The sequence below is a fragment of the Thunnus albacares genome, chromosome 19 (genome assembly GCF_914725855.1).
Source record: "Thunnus albacares chromosome 19, fThuAlb1.1, whole genome shotgun sequence".
NCBI classification, from domain to species: domain Eukaryota; kingdom Metazoa; phylum Chordata; class Actinopteri; order Scombriformes; family Scombridae; genus Thunnus; species Thunnus albacares.
In genome coordinates this window covers 26157760-26176594 of record NC_058124.1, presented here as the reverse complement: position 1 = coordinate 26176594, position 18835 = coordinate 26157760, and the positions used below count along the sequence as shown (strand labels likewise).

The window sequence follows — 18835 nt, the reverse complement described above, 5'->3', positions numbered from 1 at the left end:
CAGCTAGTTGACTCGCTAACTGGCAGCTTAGGCTGTTTGTCCAATCCAGCACCAAAAAGGAGACAAAAAAACAAGCATGAACTGCAGGAGTACTACAGTAAACTAAATTTGTCTTTTTTTGTCTCACGTGTGTAACATTTGTTTCCAGTCTTAACCCAGTTGGTCCTGATCACAGCTTTGTTCAGTTTGGTGATGATGTCGTCCTTCACACCACAGAGCTTAAACACACATTCGTACTTCTTCCAGTCTTCAGTCTTTAATGTATACATTACATGTATACATTAAATAAACATTGTAAAGTCAGTATTCCAGTCTTACCCCAGTTGGTTCTGATCACTGCTTTGTCCAGTTTGGTGACGATGTCGTCCTTCACACCAGAGAGATGAAACACACATTCGTACCTCCTCCAGTCTTCAGGTGAGACTGATGAAAGGTTCAGGTCAACACTCATCTGGAAGGTTCCATCATGGTTGGGGAGGATCTCCCCATGGTCCACGTCTTCATGAAGCTTCTCTCCATCTTTCCTCCAGAACATCTCGGCTCTGTGAGGATAGAAACCTGTAGCGTGGCAGCTAACTGGAGAGGAGGGAGTTTTCCGGAGGAGAGACACTGAGGGAAGTTCTGGAGAGAGAGAGAGATTTTCTTTAACAATTACTCAGCTACTCCTGAGGATCTCCATGCACTCCAGCTGTGCAGTATAAGACTAATTTTTTTGTTCTGATATTTAGTTTCTGAAGGTTTACACACAGCATAAGGACTGCTGTACTAGTATAGGATGATTGGTGTGTTGTCTTGTACTAATGGAAGTTTGCCTTCAATACACAGTCAATTTAAAGGTAGCCTGTGAAGTTGTCTTGCAAACTAGCATGTCTTTACACTTGGGTCTCTAGTTTCAATGCAGTAAACTAACAACCAATGACACTGCAGTGTGCTCACATGTTTGCACTATTAAACACAATCAACCTGGGCATGGCAACTTTGATGAGAGTGACTCATGAATAGGGATTCTGAATATAAATAATGGATGGCCTACCGTTAAGGGAAGTTTCATTTGCCATCACATTGGGTTAATTGATGCACAAGTGAGTAACTGGTGAGATTTTTGCAACTGAGAGAATTTCCTAAAAAAGGTCAGCTAGGGGTAAAAAAAACAAACCCACAGAGCACCTTTAAAGGACTCGGATCAAGATGTCCCTAATATATAATATATATTCCTCCAAATATTACTCTGGGGCTCCTTTAGAAATTGAGGAGGCATACAAACATGTTTATGTACATTAAACTACATCATGTTATGTGATTACCTGATTTTTGTGGGGAGTTGTTTGCATAGTTCACATACTTCTTAAGGAAATGAGTGCACTCATTGGTAAGGGCATTCTTCCAGTGAACATTTCTATCCATATCACTGTCCCACTCGTGTTTGATGATGACAGCTTGTGGTGATGGAGCAATCCATGTCATTGTCTCCATGTTAAATATTATGAAGTCTTCACCATTATAGCCATAGTGATTAAAACCTGTGAATTCTCCAGTCTTATCATCCCATTCACAGCCATTCATCCTCTGAAACACGTGGGAACCTGAAAGAGAGACACAAAGACAGAAACTGCAGCAGCATTGATTGGTATCAAATCCTCACTAGAGACTCATAGTGATCCACAGACACTAAAACAGAGGATATATGGAAACCACTTAAAGCCAATCATCATCTGGACAGTGTGGATGACCTGCATGGATGTTCAAAATGGAAGCTACATACGTTTGCTTCTTTACAGCGTATCAGTATGAACAATTTAAGTAATCGAAAATAAACACTACCAACGTTTCTATATTGCTTGTTTAAATACAATCATCTAGTTGCACTGAGTTAGTCTTTGGGATTAAAAATGGATTTCACTGCTTTTCTAATGAACTGTATGGGTAATGAACAGGTGCATTTTTCAGCATGTTCACTGAGTAAATCCTCACAATACTGAAGCCAACTGTAATCACCTGTCAAACAGACATGTTTCAAAATTACACCTCCATTGCACCTCCTCAGCTATTTCTCAAACAATTACACAAGAGGGGGAAAACTGAGTGATGTGTAGGCTCCACAGTTACTGATTATAGACCTTGGGATGGGTACAGTTGAGATTCTATTGAAACCTGCAGTGGTGATTACTGTATTTTTTTTACTTTTGACACAACTTAACTTAAGACAAATTAAGTGTTGTGTTGTACATGGGTAATGCGACACACCAATGCCAATAGTGTACAGGTGGCAGTAACACACCAAGTAAACATGGATGTAAACAATGCAGGTTTCAAAATTTTATCATTATTATCATTTTTTAATCAGCTTTTAAAATGTTTTATGAGGAAGGCAATGCATTCAACATTTTGGTGAATAACACTGAATGTAAACATAACTTTTGTTTGTTTACATAAAGCTCAACAGGGAGCCTTTAATGTTTTCAGAGCTGCAACAGTAGCTGTTTTTCCATCTAACTGTTAAGCATATTTTAAGCAAACTTTTGAAATGACGCAAAAAAGGAAAAAAAAAAAAAAGAAAAGAAAATGCAAAGTATGCCAGTTTCCATGAACTGGTTTGGAGTGAATAAACTAGACTACACAGTGTTGTTTTGTCAGAAGTTAGCGGTATAGGCCACGTCATGCATGGGTGTAATAAACAGAGTAGAAGAAGTAGAGGTTGTGGATTGGAAATAAAACCAGTCACCTTGGCCGTCTATGATAGAAAAATGGAGAGAGGTCTTAAGGAATTTGTTTCAACTGGACAAGTTGTAATTGTTCTTTCATGTTCATGCTGTTGTTGCTTCTACCAGCCATGTTTTCGTGCATTATGAGAATATCTGGGAAGACGCTGACACCAGAAAAAGCTGATCCGTCATGTAAGTTAAGTGTTTGCTATGTCAGATGGTGTATCCATCTCCTATTTAGCGCATCAAAAACTTTTTTGCATAATTGAGTTTTGTCCAATTTTGCCATTTTCATCAAACTATTCAACATGTGCATAAAAATACCTTGATGGAGAAAGGGCTAGTGTCCCAGAAAATGTACTTAAGTAACTGAAAAAAACAAAACAAACTGTAACGTACCTTCAGATTGGTTAAAGCGCTGCTTCAAACTCTTGATTTTGGATCTGAAGAATTCCCGGTTATGTAAAAGCCGTTGAATGTACAGTTCAAGATGCTGAGGATCATCTTCTATTATTTTTTTCCCCCAGCTCGTTTTAGTTTCTGGACTTGTTCTGTTGCTGTCCCAGTAACCCACTTCAACTTCATCGACTATTGTAACAGCCACAAACTCCGGGAAATTTGAGACCCCATCCGTAGCGGTTAGAAAATACTTCAGGGAGTGTCTTGCTGTAGGACAAACACATTTATGAATTAGACAAATTTGTTAATATGTCCTGTTTGACTGGTTTTCAATTCAGTAGTCTGGACATGATATTTCACAAAACAATTACACCACAAGGTCTATAGTAGCTATTTTTGGACACTGTGGCATGTCTTACTGCCGGCCAGAGTGTCCTCTGTGATACTACCATGAGGGCGCCAAAGTCAAAATTGTGGCCTTACGCCCATATATACTAATTATCTACATAATTATCGCCACAAATTAAAACATATTGTCAGCATATGTGAACCACAGTTGATAGACACGGAACATTTTACAGCTTCAAAATGTATGAGGCTATTTAGATATTAATGGATGCATTTAAGTCTTACATTAAAATGTGTAATGTGAATGTGAATTGTTTTAAGTTTATGTGAACCTCAGATCTTATTTTCAGCATTCTGCACAAAAGAAAAGTTATATTTCAGTTTAAAGACTAATAGGCCAAAGAGCAGAGAACATATTAAAGGCTAGTTCTCAATAGCAGGTCTGGGATTATTGGTTGTTTTTGCCTTTTTTTGATCATGAATTTAATTTTTTTGTTTTGTTTGGTTTTTTTTTACTAGTGTAAAACATGTATTACTGCATTCTGTAAGGCAGAAAACATAAAAATCAGACTTAATAACATAAAGTCGATTACAGTATGCATTTTCCATTTTCCTGTACCCCTTTATTCTGTCATGTTGTTGCACTGTTGTCTGTCTTTAACCCCTGGATGGGGCCCCTTGAGCTTTGTTTTGTTTTGCTGTTTTGCTGGACTTGGTAATTTATCTTTTATATTAACTTCAAAAACATTGAGTGATATAAATATTTTTCAAAAATGCTTACTTTTATTATTATTTTATTATATGCAGAATACATTTGACCTGTCAGTGTTGTTATTTGTTTGATTATTTTGTGGATTATTGCCTTGCATGGCCTTTAGTTTCACAGTGGTAAACAGTTGTAAAGGCCAGTAACTGCAGGCTGAGTGTGGAGATCCTGAAGTCGGTATATTCTGCCTATTCCGTTCAACTTTGGTTGCTACAGCAGCACCTGTGACTGGCAGACAAATCTCAAGAGACTCTGGACATGATGCACAGACTGGCAGTTCCTACCATATGATATTATACTGAACACATGTCAATATGGAGTCATAGTCATAGCACCACATACTGACAACAGGAAGTCAGCGTAATGTGACAAACATCATCCAATTTACATGAAATTTACATGGTGTGGTCTACACATGCTATAGAGCAACATCACATATAATTAGTGGGTGTTCTCTAGCACCACTTAGTGGATACAAGAAGTGATAGTTATCTCCTACATGAAATGTCCAATATTTATGAAAATGTATATCCATGTCAGTTCCCCTATGGTTGATGTATTGCTTTATTGTTTCACTTATGTAGTATTGCCTATGAGCAACAGGAAGTGAAGCCTAAACGACACATAGTTCATCAAATGTATAGACAGTTTCCAATATGTCATCTCCAGCACTGTGTACTGCACACACACACACACACACACACACACACACACACATATACATATATATATATATATATATATATTATGTTCAGAATGCAAAATGTGACGCACACCAAAAAAGGGAACGACAAAATTTTGCCCCCCTCAACCTCTCCCCTGTTGCCAATAGTTACAAATGACTTAATACTAAAGGCTAAGTAGTAGAGGTCCAGATAAGTCAATTGAGAGAATTTGGTGTGTGTCACATCTTGCATTTTTAATATAAGAGGGGAGTCAGATTTTGGTTGATGTAAAAATTAACACTATAAAATATGACTCCCTCCTCAGTCTCTCCCCGTTGCCACTAGTGACAAATAGGTCCAAATATGTGAGCAAAGAATTTCTTTTGAATAAATTGTTTAATGTAACATAAGAGGAGACCTGGATTTCGATAGTGAAACTTGCGTAACGAAACTAAGTGAAACGAACTCCCTCATAAAACCACCTCCCTCCAGATTTACTGTTCTTTCATTATTCATTAATCCTGCAGTAAAGATAATACGACTGTTTCCAATAAACTTATTTAAACAGAGGCGGAGATCGCGAGTAGCTTGTTGCGTGAAGTGTGTGCGCGTGCACGCGAAGAGGAGTCAGATTCTGCGGGGAAGAAGGAAAATTCCACAACACCTGTTAATTATGCGGTAAAGTTACACTCTAAATGCCCAGTTATTACTCCCTCTCTCCTCATTGTCTTGTTTTCTTCCGCTGTATTTACATTTAAATACCACATATATGTTCGGATTCATGTGAGGAAGTTACACCGTAAGCTTTGGGAAATTAGTGACCGGAACTTACCATAGGAAGTTACACGAAGTTAAACTGTATTAAAAAGTGTTACCGAATATAAGCATGAATGCTGAAACAGAAATTACACAACTGATAAAAAAGATTATTCCGTTACCTGGAGATGCAAGATGGCAAAAGAGAAGCAACAACACGATCCCCTTCATCTTGCTTTGATGCAGATGTTAAAAAAATACTTCACGACGGAGGAAAGACTGTCAACAGTGCATACGGTGCAAGTGAAATGACCAATAGAAATGCAGGAAATGTGTGCGTGTGTGTGTGTGTGTTTACCAGACGCTTAGATAGCATGTAATGACGTGAGCAGCTGTTTAAAGTCGAGAATAAAATTGATCCTAAAAATCAGCAATTAAAGTGACAAAATTAAGAAAGTGTAACAACTCAGGTGAAAGAAAATGCTCTTTAAAAGACCAGTAGGCAAAGCAAGGTAAGACTAGATTGTATATGGCACAATTTATACAATGAGGCAGTTTCAAAGTGCTTTACTGAGAAGGAATTATATTCAAAAACCCACGAATGACTCCTTACATGTGAAAAAGGGCTTAAGAATTCAATATGTGTGTCATGTAACACACAGAATCTCCTCACCTGAAGAGCTAATAATGTGTCCAGTTACTATCTTTAATATTATCTTCACAATCTGTGGGGCTGGAGGTTATCAGGTCTGGGTTTTTCTACCTCAGTGAGTTTCTCCTTTTATGCTGTGAAAGCTACACAGCTAATACCTGCAATACAGTAGACATGGTCAAGATGCAGTGATCATGATGTGACACAGATGCACAAACAACCACTTAGATCCATTTAGATTTTCAACCTGAGGACTAATTTCTGTTGAAAGGTTTCACTCTACTGCATTTGCATTGTTGTATCTCAGTCTCTCAACTTCCCTTTTTTAAGTTACTCTCTCCTACTTCCTCATACATTAGATTTCTATGTCATAGGTCACCAGATCTCTCTGAATTGCTGACAGGCCAAAATTAACAGAAATATTAGTACTTATATAAGATTATATTACAGAGAAATAAAAAATAGGAATTAGAAAGTTTGTTCAGATGTCATCCTTCCTCCAAGGTTTTAATGAATGAAGTTTAAAATATTCTAAATTCAATGCTTTAGACTACTGACCATGAGTAATTATAATTATATCATCTGCACAATAGACTTTTTCCCTGCATTCATAGTTCAACATCTTTACATTGGAGCCACGTTCATTTAGTCTATGAGAATGTTCATCTTACTGTAACAACAGTTGACAAACATATGCTTGAAATGACAAGGATTTTATTTAAAAAAACAACTTTATTACAAAGAAATGTAATGACGACAAATATGTCTGACAGTCAGTTATGTAAGTCAACATAAGAAATGATTTTGAGCTTTTCTTTTCAACATCTACTTGTTTATAGAAACTAAACAGAGAAGTACCTCATCTTTAAATTCATGCAGTTATTATAAACATTTACATGAGATAAATGTATATACAAATATTTTGAGGAACATTATATGGATGTGATGAGAATAAAAGAGAAAAAAGTCACATGCAAATCACGTACACACAATTATCTGACATTCAAATTATACAAAATACTTTTTTTTACATTTTACAATCTGTTATACAATATACATTAAACATTAAGTTCTTCAAAAATATCAGTGCTGTGGGCACAACAAATTCAATTTCACACAAAGATTAGTCACAGCTCTGGACTGTGGCAAAATGCAGTCATATCTCTTTTATTCTATTATTCCAGTTTTTCATGACTTTATCAATCAATTTGAATCTAATCTTTTCAATCTAATGACTTCATATCATTTTCTGTTTCTGTTTTAAAAATACCAATGTATTGGGGTCTTCAGTCAAAAGCACTCATTTCCACCTATGCAGTTTTAATAAATGGAAACATTTATTGAGCTCATGTTTGTCATGGGTCCTAATTTAAAGTATCACGCAGATGCAGCAGACACAGATTTCCTAATTTCTTTTTACACAGTATGCAATATCAACTGTAACTTTCCAAAAATAATAATAATCTGTTTTTTTTTTTTCAGATTTTTTTACTTACATATGTAAATAAGTAAACATTTTGCTATGATGGTTGTTTCTTACAGCAGTTTATTCTACCAGTCGGTAGTCCTTGTATGTTTAATATGTTGGTAGGATGAAGCTTAAGCAGGTTTTCAGGAGACTTTTATTTAATAATAACCGAACAAATTGAACAAAAATGACACAAGAAAATGTAGCAAACCCTTTAGATAAAATTAAGTTCACCAAGTAAAAAAACATAAACAAATAAAAAAAAAAAATTCTAATTTACATTTGACCTTATGTCACCTTCTGTATGTGACACATCTGAGAGCTGTGACCCCCCCCTAACAATCATGTTTTACATTTCGCCAGCGAAAAGATGACTGATTAACAATTTATAATGAATCATTAAAACTTGAGTGCGGGACTTCGGACTCCCTCTTCTGGCAGTGAGAGTAAAGGGAGGCACTTGGCTGTGACTGCCTGACACAGGTATGCAGCACGCTCTCATGTGAAACCTGGATGACAGGCACACAGAGAGGGCCGGTAAAAACGGATATGTTTTAATGGTCCACTGTCCCAGTACGCCAGTACACCACTGGCCATAACCTACTGTTGCAGTTGTAAAACAGTGAATAAATTGTTTCGAGCATCACAACCTCTGGAAGAGCCAAACGATTAAAACGGCCAGAGTGGGAATGTTGCGCCTGACATGAGATTTAAAACCTCTGTTGACTGTGAAATACAGAAAGATTTATTTGGCGGTGACAATGCTCAGTCAGCATTGTGTGAACTTGTTGGCAAAGGCTGGAAAGTAACAGATGTTCATTTATATGTAAAAGTTCATATATATAAAATCAATTTAGCCATTTTTGCAATAAAGTACATCTGTCAGATTAATTAGGTGTCAGAGGAACCTTAATTAATCCTCCAACACCAATAATCTGAGCATTAACAAAAACCTTACAATGACATCAACATTGATCAGCCACACAACAAATACAGGACATGTGAAGATGACAAATGTATAAGATACAAATATAATCTCTAAAAAGTGTTCGTGCTTTAATATGCAAGTTTCAGTATTTAAATATTCAAAAATGTATTTATGTTGTGTGAAACTGTGGAAACATTTATAAATTTATGTGTAAAAAGAGTAACAGCTGTTACTTGGAGTGGAGGAGTGATGTGTGTCTTAAGACTGAGACAGAAGTCACAGATATTTATACTTTGGTTAAAGTGGGAGAAGTTGGTATACAGTGTTTAAACCATGGGAATGGTAAATGGACTGTACTTGTATAGCACCTTTCTAGTCTTCTGACCACTCAAAGCACTTTTACACTACGAATGACATTCACACACATTCATACGCTGAATGGTACAGGGGCTACTATGCAAGGTCCCAACCTGCACATCAGAGGAAATCGAATCATTCATACACATTCCCACACTGATGGCCCAGCCATCAGGAGCAATTTGGGGTTAAGTATCACGCCCAAGGACACATCAACATGTGGACTGGAGGAGCCGGGAATTGAACCACCGATTTTCCAATTAGTGGACGACCCGCTCTACCCACAATTAAACAAACAGAGGAACAAAAATCATGTTTTTTCAACTGTCATCGAGTGCAGAATCTTAATTAGTGTTTCTGAAATGCAACCGTCCAACTAATTGTTAGTGAAAGCATGAGTAGTTGAACATTTAAAGTTTTAGGTTTGACTCCAGTGTTAGAAGCAGAGGTTAAAGTGCTGAGTATCATCATGTCTCCCATAAGTTGACTTAATGCTAATCATCATCAAAGACAGTACATCACATGACTAACTGACATGAAATTGATATCTGAAGACAAAAGATGCCCCACTGGAGTAACGTTGTGGCTCTTTGGTGTCTGGTAGCTGCTGCAGTGATTCATCTCCACCAAAGGTTTGAGGAAACAGCTGGACAGCAGCATCAGTTCTCTCCAGATGTTGTTACTCCTGCAGTGGAGGATTCACATCAACATCAATGCTTCTATCAGCTCTCAGATAATCTTCACAGATATTATTCTTCACTGCATCCACTGATGACCTGAAACTCATAAATCTGATCTATGAATTCACAGTTACAAATAGAAAGGAATCTGGACTTATTAGTGGTCATATTATATGTATGTTTGATTTTAGTCCAAAATATAAACTTGACTGAGAAATTCTGCCAAATCAGTCTTTTTAACAAAGACAGACTTTCAGTATATTTATGAAAGTATTATATCAGTATACTGTTGCTAGTTTCAGGAGGAGCAACAGAAAGATTTTTCATACAGTATCTACACAGTGTTGATGACATGATGAAATACTCACTGTGAAGAGCTGCATCTCTGACTGAAGATGGATCAGAGAATGATGAGTCTGAAGCTATAAAAACAAAGTGTCAGTAATTTAAACTATAAACTGCATAGAGACAGAGAGTGAGAGAGATTGACAGAATACTCACAGTTTGCAGGCCTGAATCCTGAAATACAGATGAGAAATTACAATATTTTAAAGTGTAAAATGTCAGAATTTATGAGAGCAAACAAAGAAAACATTAATACATGTTTTATAAAAACATTGTATTAATTCCACTGATTCCTGCTTTTATTTTGAAAGGCAAGAGTAACTTCAGTTGGAGATCAAGTTACTGAACATCAGCCAGGTTACACTGTTATTTGTTGTTAAAATGGCGTCATGATGAGTAAAAGTATGTTTGTCCCTCACCATTATCTCTCCTCCTCCAGATGAAGACTCCAGTGATGCAGACTGCCAGGAGCAGCAGCAGTCCTACAACACCTCCAATAACAGGACCAGCAGGGAACTCTGAGGGAGAAACTGGAACCAGAACAACAGTTCCATTTTGTTCTTATTGTTTAATAAATCTTATTTTCACATACAAACAGTAGATTGTCTTGTGAGTAATCCCATGACAGTGCAATAAATAAATACAAATAAACTAAAAATGTGGTCTAGCATTTTGCATGTTATCTTTCTTTTTTCTGAAATTATTCTTCATGTTTAATTTGGTTAGATTTGTGACAGACCTGTGCTCCTAACCGTTTGCTGGCACACCACTAGATTTGAACTGTTTTTTGTTGCATTCACTAAAGTAATTTTTAGTAGGTCATGTGCATAATGTAACAAGTAAGAAACAATATTTATTTGAATGAGCAGAACAGCAGTTTTGTTTGTTAACCCTGTGCTTAACTAACCTTCAGCTCCAGAAAGTCAAGATTGTTTCAAACTCATTCAAATTGTAAAATCAGAGCTCAGGTTTAACATCTTCTAAATGTTCATGGCAAATTTCATGTATACATTAAATAAACATAGTAGAGTCAGTATTCCAGTCTTACCCCAGTTGGTTCTGATCACTCTTTTGTCCAGTTTGGTGACGATGTCGTTCTTTGCACCAGAGAGATGAAACACACATTCGTACCTCCTCCAGTCTTCAGGTGTGACTGATGAAAGGTTCAGGTCAACACTCATCTGGAAGGATCCATCATGGTTGGGGAGGATCTCTCCGTGTTCCACGTCCTCATGAAGCTCCTCTCCATCTTTCCTCCAGAACATCATGGCTCTGTGAGGGTAGAAACCTGTAGTGTGGCAGCTGACTGGAGAGGAGGGAGTCTTCTGGAGGAGAAACACTGAGGGAAGGTCTGGAGAGACAAAGGGGAGGGGGCAGGGGATGAGGGATAGATGTTAGAAACAGAAGAGGGATATTAATATTGTGTTCATGAAACTACATTAAGTCATGTGATTCTACCTGTTCTCAGCAGAGAGCTCTTCCCATAGTCCAAATATTTCTTCACTAACTCAGGGCACTGCTGGGTGAGGAAGTAGTTCCACCTTTCATTCTTGGGTCTCTCTCTGTCTCGCCTGTGTTTGGTGATGACAGCTTGTGGTTTTGAAGCGATCCATGTCAGTGTCTTCAGGTCAAATGCTATGAAGTCTTCTCCATCATAACCGAACCGAACAAAACCATTAACCTCTCCAGTCTCATTATTCCATTCACAGCCATGCATCCTCTGGAAGACGTGAACACCTGAGAGAGAGTCAGAGTGCAGAGTGAGATCCCACAGAGGGTTACAGGTGGCTGGAGCCTATGTGAGCCCGCATTTAGAGAAGGTTGAACATGTGGAAGAGTCACCTCTTCATTGCAAGACCAACACACAGAAATACACAAAGTGACATCAAGGGGTCAAACTTTCCAACCAAAACTTACCTAAACTGAACTTTTTAAGCATCCAGATGAAACCAAACATGAGAAGACTCACATACACACACACACACACACACACACACACAAAGTGCGGAATGCAATTGTAGAACCCTATTGCTCAGTTTTTCAGTGAATCCAGCACATAGCTACCAGGAAAGCTATATATAATATTAATACTGACAACCCATTTTGAAAGAGTCCCTCACATTACATGGCCGGTAATAGAGGGAAGGAAATGAGGGAAGAATATATGCACATTTAGCAAACTGTGTATATGTTTGAACATGTAAACATGTGTGTTTATAATGGAACTATATCTGTTTGCTATTTGACAAAAAACACAACTTTACATTTTTACAGTACTTTTACTTACCTACAGTTTGATTCAGTTGCTGCTTCAAAATGTCAATTTGAGCTTTGCATTTATGTTGGCTTGTCAAACACTCCTCAGTGTACAACTCCAAGAGTTGTGGATCATCATCTAACATTTTTTGTGACCAGTCCTGTTTGGCTTCTATTTTCTTGCTGATGCTGTCACAGTAACCCATTGGAACTTCATCAACCATCCCAACAGCCACAAAATCTGGGAAGTTTTTGACTCCAGAGGACACAGTGAAGAAAAACTTCAGCGAGTGTTTCACTGTAAGAGAAAGAGGTTTGAAGGGTTTTGAAGTCCAGTTTTCATAAACATGCATTTATACATATTTATGACAATTACAATTAATTACATTCAATATTTTGTCCAGCATGAAACCTCAGACACACAAAATTAGTGATGTGCTGGTGATGAAAGTAGAACATCTACCAACCTAAGAGCCAGATATTATACTTGGAATGATTGAGACTAAACAAAAGCTAAAAGGAGGGTGAATATTGACCTTCCATTGGCCAGGCAGCCAAAAACACAACTCAAAACACAAATGAATGCTGGATATGTTAATAGGCAATTTTTTGTTGGCACATTTGCCATAATGACTAAGACAGCTTTATTAGCCTTACTGATCATCATTTTATATAAGGTTAGTAATGACTACATAAACATTCAAGTGTAAATCTAATCAAAATGTTAAATCTTGATATAAATATCTGTACACTGATATGAGATTCCTGAAAGTGGAACAACATATGGTGAGCAAAGCATATGAATTACAACTATTTATCACTGTCTTCCTTACTGTGCCTTATTTTGCTTGAATAGCGACAAAATATCTTAACCTTTAGAAATTTTGTGATTTTATTATATTATCTAATGTTATTAATCACATTTTTTAAAAATCTGTATATAATCATAATAATTAATATGAGTTATTAGTACAGTAGGAAGCTGCTATGATATGAGCCCAGAAACCTGATCTGTGTTTAGTCAGTCTGGTGGAAAAAAAAACAAAACACTAAAAACCTGATGAAATATTTTCAGAATGATGACTCTGGTGAATAATGTTCAGTGACATCAGTATCAAAAAAGCTCAAACCAAGAGGGAACAAAAGCAAACTAAATCAGGCCTAGGTCAGTGATGATTACAAGATAAAGACCTCATAATTACAAAATAGTTTCTGATGAATTCAAAAATAGAGCTATTTCCTCTAAATAATGAGGTAAATATCTTAAACACAATATAGCTAATAGTTGTACATTTAGTCCTACTATGGGAGATGCTACATTATATGAGAACATATTTGATCATACCTAGATTATATTATATTACACTGCATTACAGTATCACTAATCTGAGTTGACAGTATGAGTACACATTTTAAAACAATCTGTTACAGTGTTATCTTTTATCTTTTAGTTCATTTCAATCAATGACACTATTTAATAAAGTCAAAGGAAATAATCTGACACACAGCCAGATTTTAATAACGCCCAGAACATCAGTACTGTACAGAAACTGTTATTTCTGCAAAATCCCGGATCTATTCAGTTTCAGTGACACCTGAACATCATCATAGATAATGTGATAGCTACTAGAAATGAATAAAAGAAGCAAAATACAGTACTAGTCAGAATGGGAGGGTGTGTTTAAACTTTGGACTGGTTGTTTATGTTCAACAGAACGATGTGTGCGCACCCATGGAAGATATGCGTCTTGTTATGTCCCCCCCCCCCCCCCCCCCCCCGCGATTACGCGCCTGTCCCTTGCTAAAGCCATTGATTAAACCCTTTATAATGGACAACTTATCAAAAATGGTACATGTAAAGCTTGATCTAAACTGCGCAAAGGTGCCCAATATGAAAGTGAAAGTGAATCGTGTGTAATTGCTACGCCTTTTACATTTTTTAAAATTAATCTCACCTGAAAGTGTGAAAGGAAAGAAGATGAGCAGAAAAACAAGCTCCATCGTCTTCACGGCATGACTTTTTGGGGAGTTGAGTGACCACTGCAGTACACAAACAGTCGTTTTAATGTTGTTGTGCGTCTTCGTGTGTTGTGTGGAAAGGAGGGACCAAACTAGGCCACCAGTATCATATTGCGCCTGACGCGTGAAAGCTTCCAGCCCACTGACTATCACTAGTCTATACTGTGCAACCCAACCACAGAAACGTTGAATATATACGTTTCAACACGTGTAATATTTAACATATTAACATTTCAACAAAACGTATCATATCAACATTTCTACAAAACGTAGCATATTAACATTTCTATCCGTTGAATAATGATGTTTTATGGTGTGACAGCGCTGTGGTTAAGGTCTGGTAAAGTTTAGGCACAAAGACCACTTGGTTGGGGTTAGGAAAAGATCATGGTTCGGCTTAAAATAAAATAAAAAATAAAATAAAAACGGATGCAATTGTAGTGACGTCTCACTAAAAACACCCAGCTTTGTCGGTTGAAATGGGAAATGGGTATTGGTTTCGAGATGGTCGAGGAAACTTACTATCCATCCACCGACTCCGACTCCTCCTGATAGGAAAGTCAGCTGATATTTTGATATGATACGTTTTGTTGAAATGTTAATATGCTACGTGTTTCACGTGTTGAAACGTAGATATTCAACGTTTCTGTGGTTTGCAGAAACGTACAATGCCAACGTTTTATTCTGGCAACCAGGCTGCAACATTTACATGAGATAAATTTATAAACAAATATTTTGAAGAACATTGTATGGATGTGCTGAGAATAAAAGAGAGAAAACGTTGCGTGTTAATCACATACACACAAAATTATCTGCACATTCAAAATATACAAATTTTGTATTTATTTTTAATCTTTGCTTTTTTATGAGTTGCACCTCAGGTATTCATCATGAAGCCTCAACAAATAAAAAGCCAAACTATCTGTACACACACTTAAAATACACAAAGATTAGTCACAGCTCTGGACTGTGGCAAAAAAGGGAAGTCAAACAGGTATTCCATATTTTAAAAAGTAATTTTATTTAAAATAAAGTAATCAAAACAAACCAAAGTAACACATTGGTGGGGTGAGTCTGTAAGATCAGTGATGTAGGGAGTGGATGGGTGAGTGTATGCTGTACGGATGTTGTAGGGTGGAACAAAGGAAAAACAACTATGCAGGAGTGAAGAGAGAGACTCAACTGGCAGCTTCTCCAGCTTATATATATACATGAGGCACATCTGGCCCAGGTGTGTCCCATCCTGCTAATCAGCCTGCCCTCAGGTTTCCGCCCCTGCAAACAGAGCACAGCAGCAGCAAGCAAAGCAGAGGAGCCGTCACATTACCAACAAAATAAGTGAAATATTCATGATTTGGTAACATTTTGTAAACAGAGGACAGAGACATACAGAGACATATTCAAGTTTAGTATAAATTGAAACTATTTATCATAGCAATCTTTTTTTTTCATTCCTCCAGGTACTCTGTACAGGTTCTGTCTCTTTGTGTGTTGATCTTGGGTGCAAGTGATTTATATAACTATTGATGGAGTAATCCTACTTTTAATCTCCTGATGCCATTTCTGATACCTAAACTCAGGATATTGGCTGATACAGAGTGCCGATCCACTACCAGTACTTCTATCTGTATTTCAGTTAAACATCTGGAAACCTCACTGAGTAGGTTCATTCTTCTATTCTTCTGTATGATAACATGAGGCTGTAGCTACACATAACTTCACTACATGTTGAGATGTTCAAAACTGACACTCTTTACACTTTTCAGACAAATCTTAATTATACTGTTCCAGAAGGTTTATAAAATTGTGTTGAATTGCATTGAATAAGATCAATATCAGTGCAGATATTGATCCAGTGTGTCACACTGGTGTATCACTAACAACTAACACCAACACACACAAAAAACATGTTTTTATGACGATCATTTTTATGTAGTTATGTTTTATGTGTCACAATTATGGGGTTGTAGTTTTCTGCAGTAATGTAATCATATGTCTGTCGCCTCTGTTTTTATACTGAAAAGCCTTCAGTTAGTCTGTGTTTGGTGTAGGTTGTCTGGTCCAGACATGTTCTCCATCTCACACTAGGTAGTTTTGATGTTTTTGTGGTGAATGTCTTTATTGATCCAATTTACCAAACTTATTTAGGTAATATGTTACGTAAATCCATTTACATTTACATTTAAATGTACATTTTTCATTTAGCAGACGCTTTTATCCAAAGCGACGTACATATGAGACTGATACAACACAAGCAGGGATCTAGTCAGGAGACAACAACACCAGTAAGTGCCATAAAGCTTAAGATTGGGCCCGATAGGACGTAGATGCCAACAGGCAGTGCAACAAGGCAATGATTAGAGTGCATTGAGTGCATAGAAGTATGGGTTTTTTTGTTTGTTTTTTTTGTTTTTTGTTTTTTTTTTGTTTGTTTTTTTTCTCTCCCTACCATTAGCACATTTTATGTGTGTTTCACATTTTGTAATATGAATGATTTCCCATCTCCATTTGACATCTGAGCTGAGTTACACTTTATATCAGTAACCTGACTGTGGGGACTTCAAGAGGAAGTGGTGACGTCCAAGACTGTCTGAGATGTTTGTTTTCGCTGACAGATGCAACAACTGCATTAAAAGTTTCTGGACGACATGAATGACAGTTTCTGCTGACATCAACACAATACTGATATTAGTGAAATAAGACAATATTGATCTGTTAGCCTGTCCAGAAATTTTAACTGTCTCCTACTGCTGATCTGTTGCAAATTTTTTTAGATTTTTTTAAAATTTGTCTGATGATAATTTGCAAGTGCTTAAATCTTCAGTAACACAGTGGGAAAGTTATTTAGTCTTACATTTTAATTTTAGTTTTCACTTTAACTGTATTGGTCTGATCTTTCATGGAAACAGGCTGTTTGTAAGAATCTTGCTTTAACTGTTGAAAACTTTAAATCAGGAAACTCTTTGTTATGTTGGAGGTGTGGAAATGCTCTGGCAGCCGTTTCTCTGTGGTGACCTCACAGCTTACACATTTCAGAGTTATGTTGCTCTCTAGTGGTGATATAGGGAAACACAACACTCTACACTTCAGGTCCAGCGTACTCCTTTTTTTGTAGTAATAGTGTAAACTTTTCTTTTATCCTCACACATTTTGACAACTGATAAAATTTTAAAAAGTAAGCTCATGCTTTCTAGGTATCATGGACAAGCTTCACTAGAGTGTTTCCCAAAACTTTGGACAAAACCTTTAAGCCTACACATCTGAACATTTGAGGTAGACACAGGTATGATGTTCTTGTCATATCTCACAGGTGTTTTATTCTATCATTCCAGTTTTTCATGACTTTGTCAATCAATTTGTTTCTAATGACTTCATATCACCTGTTTTAAAAATACCAATGTATTGGGGTCTTCAGTCAAAAGCACTCATTTCCACCTATGCAGTTTTAATAAATGGAAATATTTATTGAGTTCATGTTTGTCATGGGTCCTAATTTAAAGTATCACGCAGATGCAGCAGACACAGATTTCCTAATTTCTTTTTACACAGTATGCAATATCAACTGTAACTTTCCAAAAATAATAATAATCTGTTTTTTTCAGATAACATAATTTACATATGTAACTAAAAATGTTTTGAGAAGAAATAAGTAAACATTTTGCTATGATGGTTGTTTCTTACAGCAGTTTATTCTACCAGTCGGTAGTCCTTGTATGTTTAATATGTTGGTAGGATGAAGCTTAAGCAGGTTTTCAGGAGACTTTTATTTAATAACTGAACAAATTGAACAAAAATGACACAAGAAAATGTAGCAAACAAAAAAAAATATTTTTCTAATTTACATTTGACCTAAATGTCACCTTCTGTATGTGACACATCTGAGAGCTGTGACCCCCCCCCCTAACAACAACATCAATCTTGGGGGGGGGGTCACAGGTCACAAATGTTTTACAATTCAATAACGAAAACATGATTGATTGACAATTTATACTGAATCATTAAAACTTGAGTGCGGGACTTCGGACTCCCCCTTCTGGCAGTGAGAGTAAAGGGAGGCACTTGGCTGTGACTGCCTGACACAGGCATGCAGCACGCTCTCATGTGAAACCTGGATGACAGGCACACAGAGAGGGCCGGTAAAAACAGATATGTTTTAACGGTCCACAGTCCCAGTATGCCAGTACACCACTGGCCATAACCTACTGTTGCAGTTGTAAAATGGTGAGTACATTGTTTCGAGCATCACAACCTCTGGAAGAGCCAAACAGTTAATGACCAAACAGCCAGAGAGATTTATTTGGCGGTGACAATGCTCAGTCAACATTGTGTGAACTTGTTGGCAAAGGCTTGAAAGTAACAGATGTTCATTTATACGTAAAAGTTCATATATATAAAATCAATTTAGCCATTTGTGCAATATAAAATAAAGTAACATAGTACCAAAATAAAGTCCATTAGATTAATTAGGTGTCAGAGGAACCTTAATTAATTCTC

At 36.9% G+C, this 18835-nt stretch overlaps 3 protein-coding genes across 4 annotated transcripts in view; all 3 read right to left on the bottom strand.

Moving 5' to 3' along the window:
* LOC122969181 (major histocompatibility complex class I-related gene protein-like) overlaps positions 1-18835 on the bottom strand; it is a 143762-nt gene that overhangs the window by 46836 nt on the left and 78091 nt on the right. The gene's annotated exons all lie outside the window — the stretch shown is intronic.
* LOC122970328 overlaps positions 1-18835 on the bottom strand; it is a 72423-nt gene that overhangs the window by 22376 nt on the left and 31212 nt on the right. The window contains exons 2-4 of the mRNA XM_044336459.1: positions 3102-3368; positions 1305-1583; positions 319-621 (exon numbers count right to left, since the gene is read on the bottom strand). Coding sequence (XP_044192394.1) covers positions 319-621; positions 1305-1583; positions 3102-3368 — 849 coding nt within the window. The remainder of the gene's footprint in view (positions 1-318; positions 622-1304; positions 1584-3101; positions 3369-18835) is intronic.
* LOC122969179 (major histocompatibility complex class I-related gene protein-like) lies at positions 9424-14408 on the bottom strand. Of its 2 annotated transcripts, none has more exons than XM_044334740.1 (8): positions 14278-14408; positions 12354-12620; positions 11525-11803; positions 11115-11417; positions 10486-10584; positions 10223-10240; positions 10090-10143; positions 9424-9726 (listed from the first exon to the last, which is right to left on the bottom strand). In XM_044334740.1, the coding sequence occupies exons 1-8, from the start codon at positions 14321-14323 to the stop codon at positions 9701-9703; spliced, it is 1092 nt and encodes a 363-aa protein (XP_044190675.1). In that variant the 5' UTR covers positions 14324-14408; the 3' UTR covers positions 9424-9700. The 2 variants fall into 2 exon arrangements, with proteins under 2 accessions (XP_044190675.1, XP_044190674.1); XM_044334739.1 differs by having other exon boundaries at positions 9426-9726; positions 10486-10596; positions 14278-14405.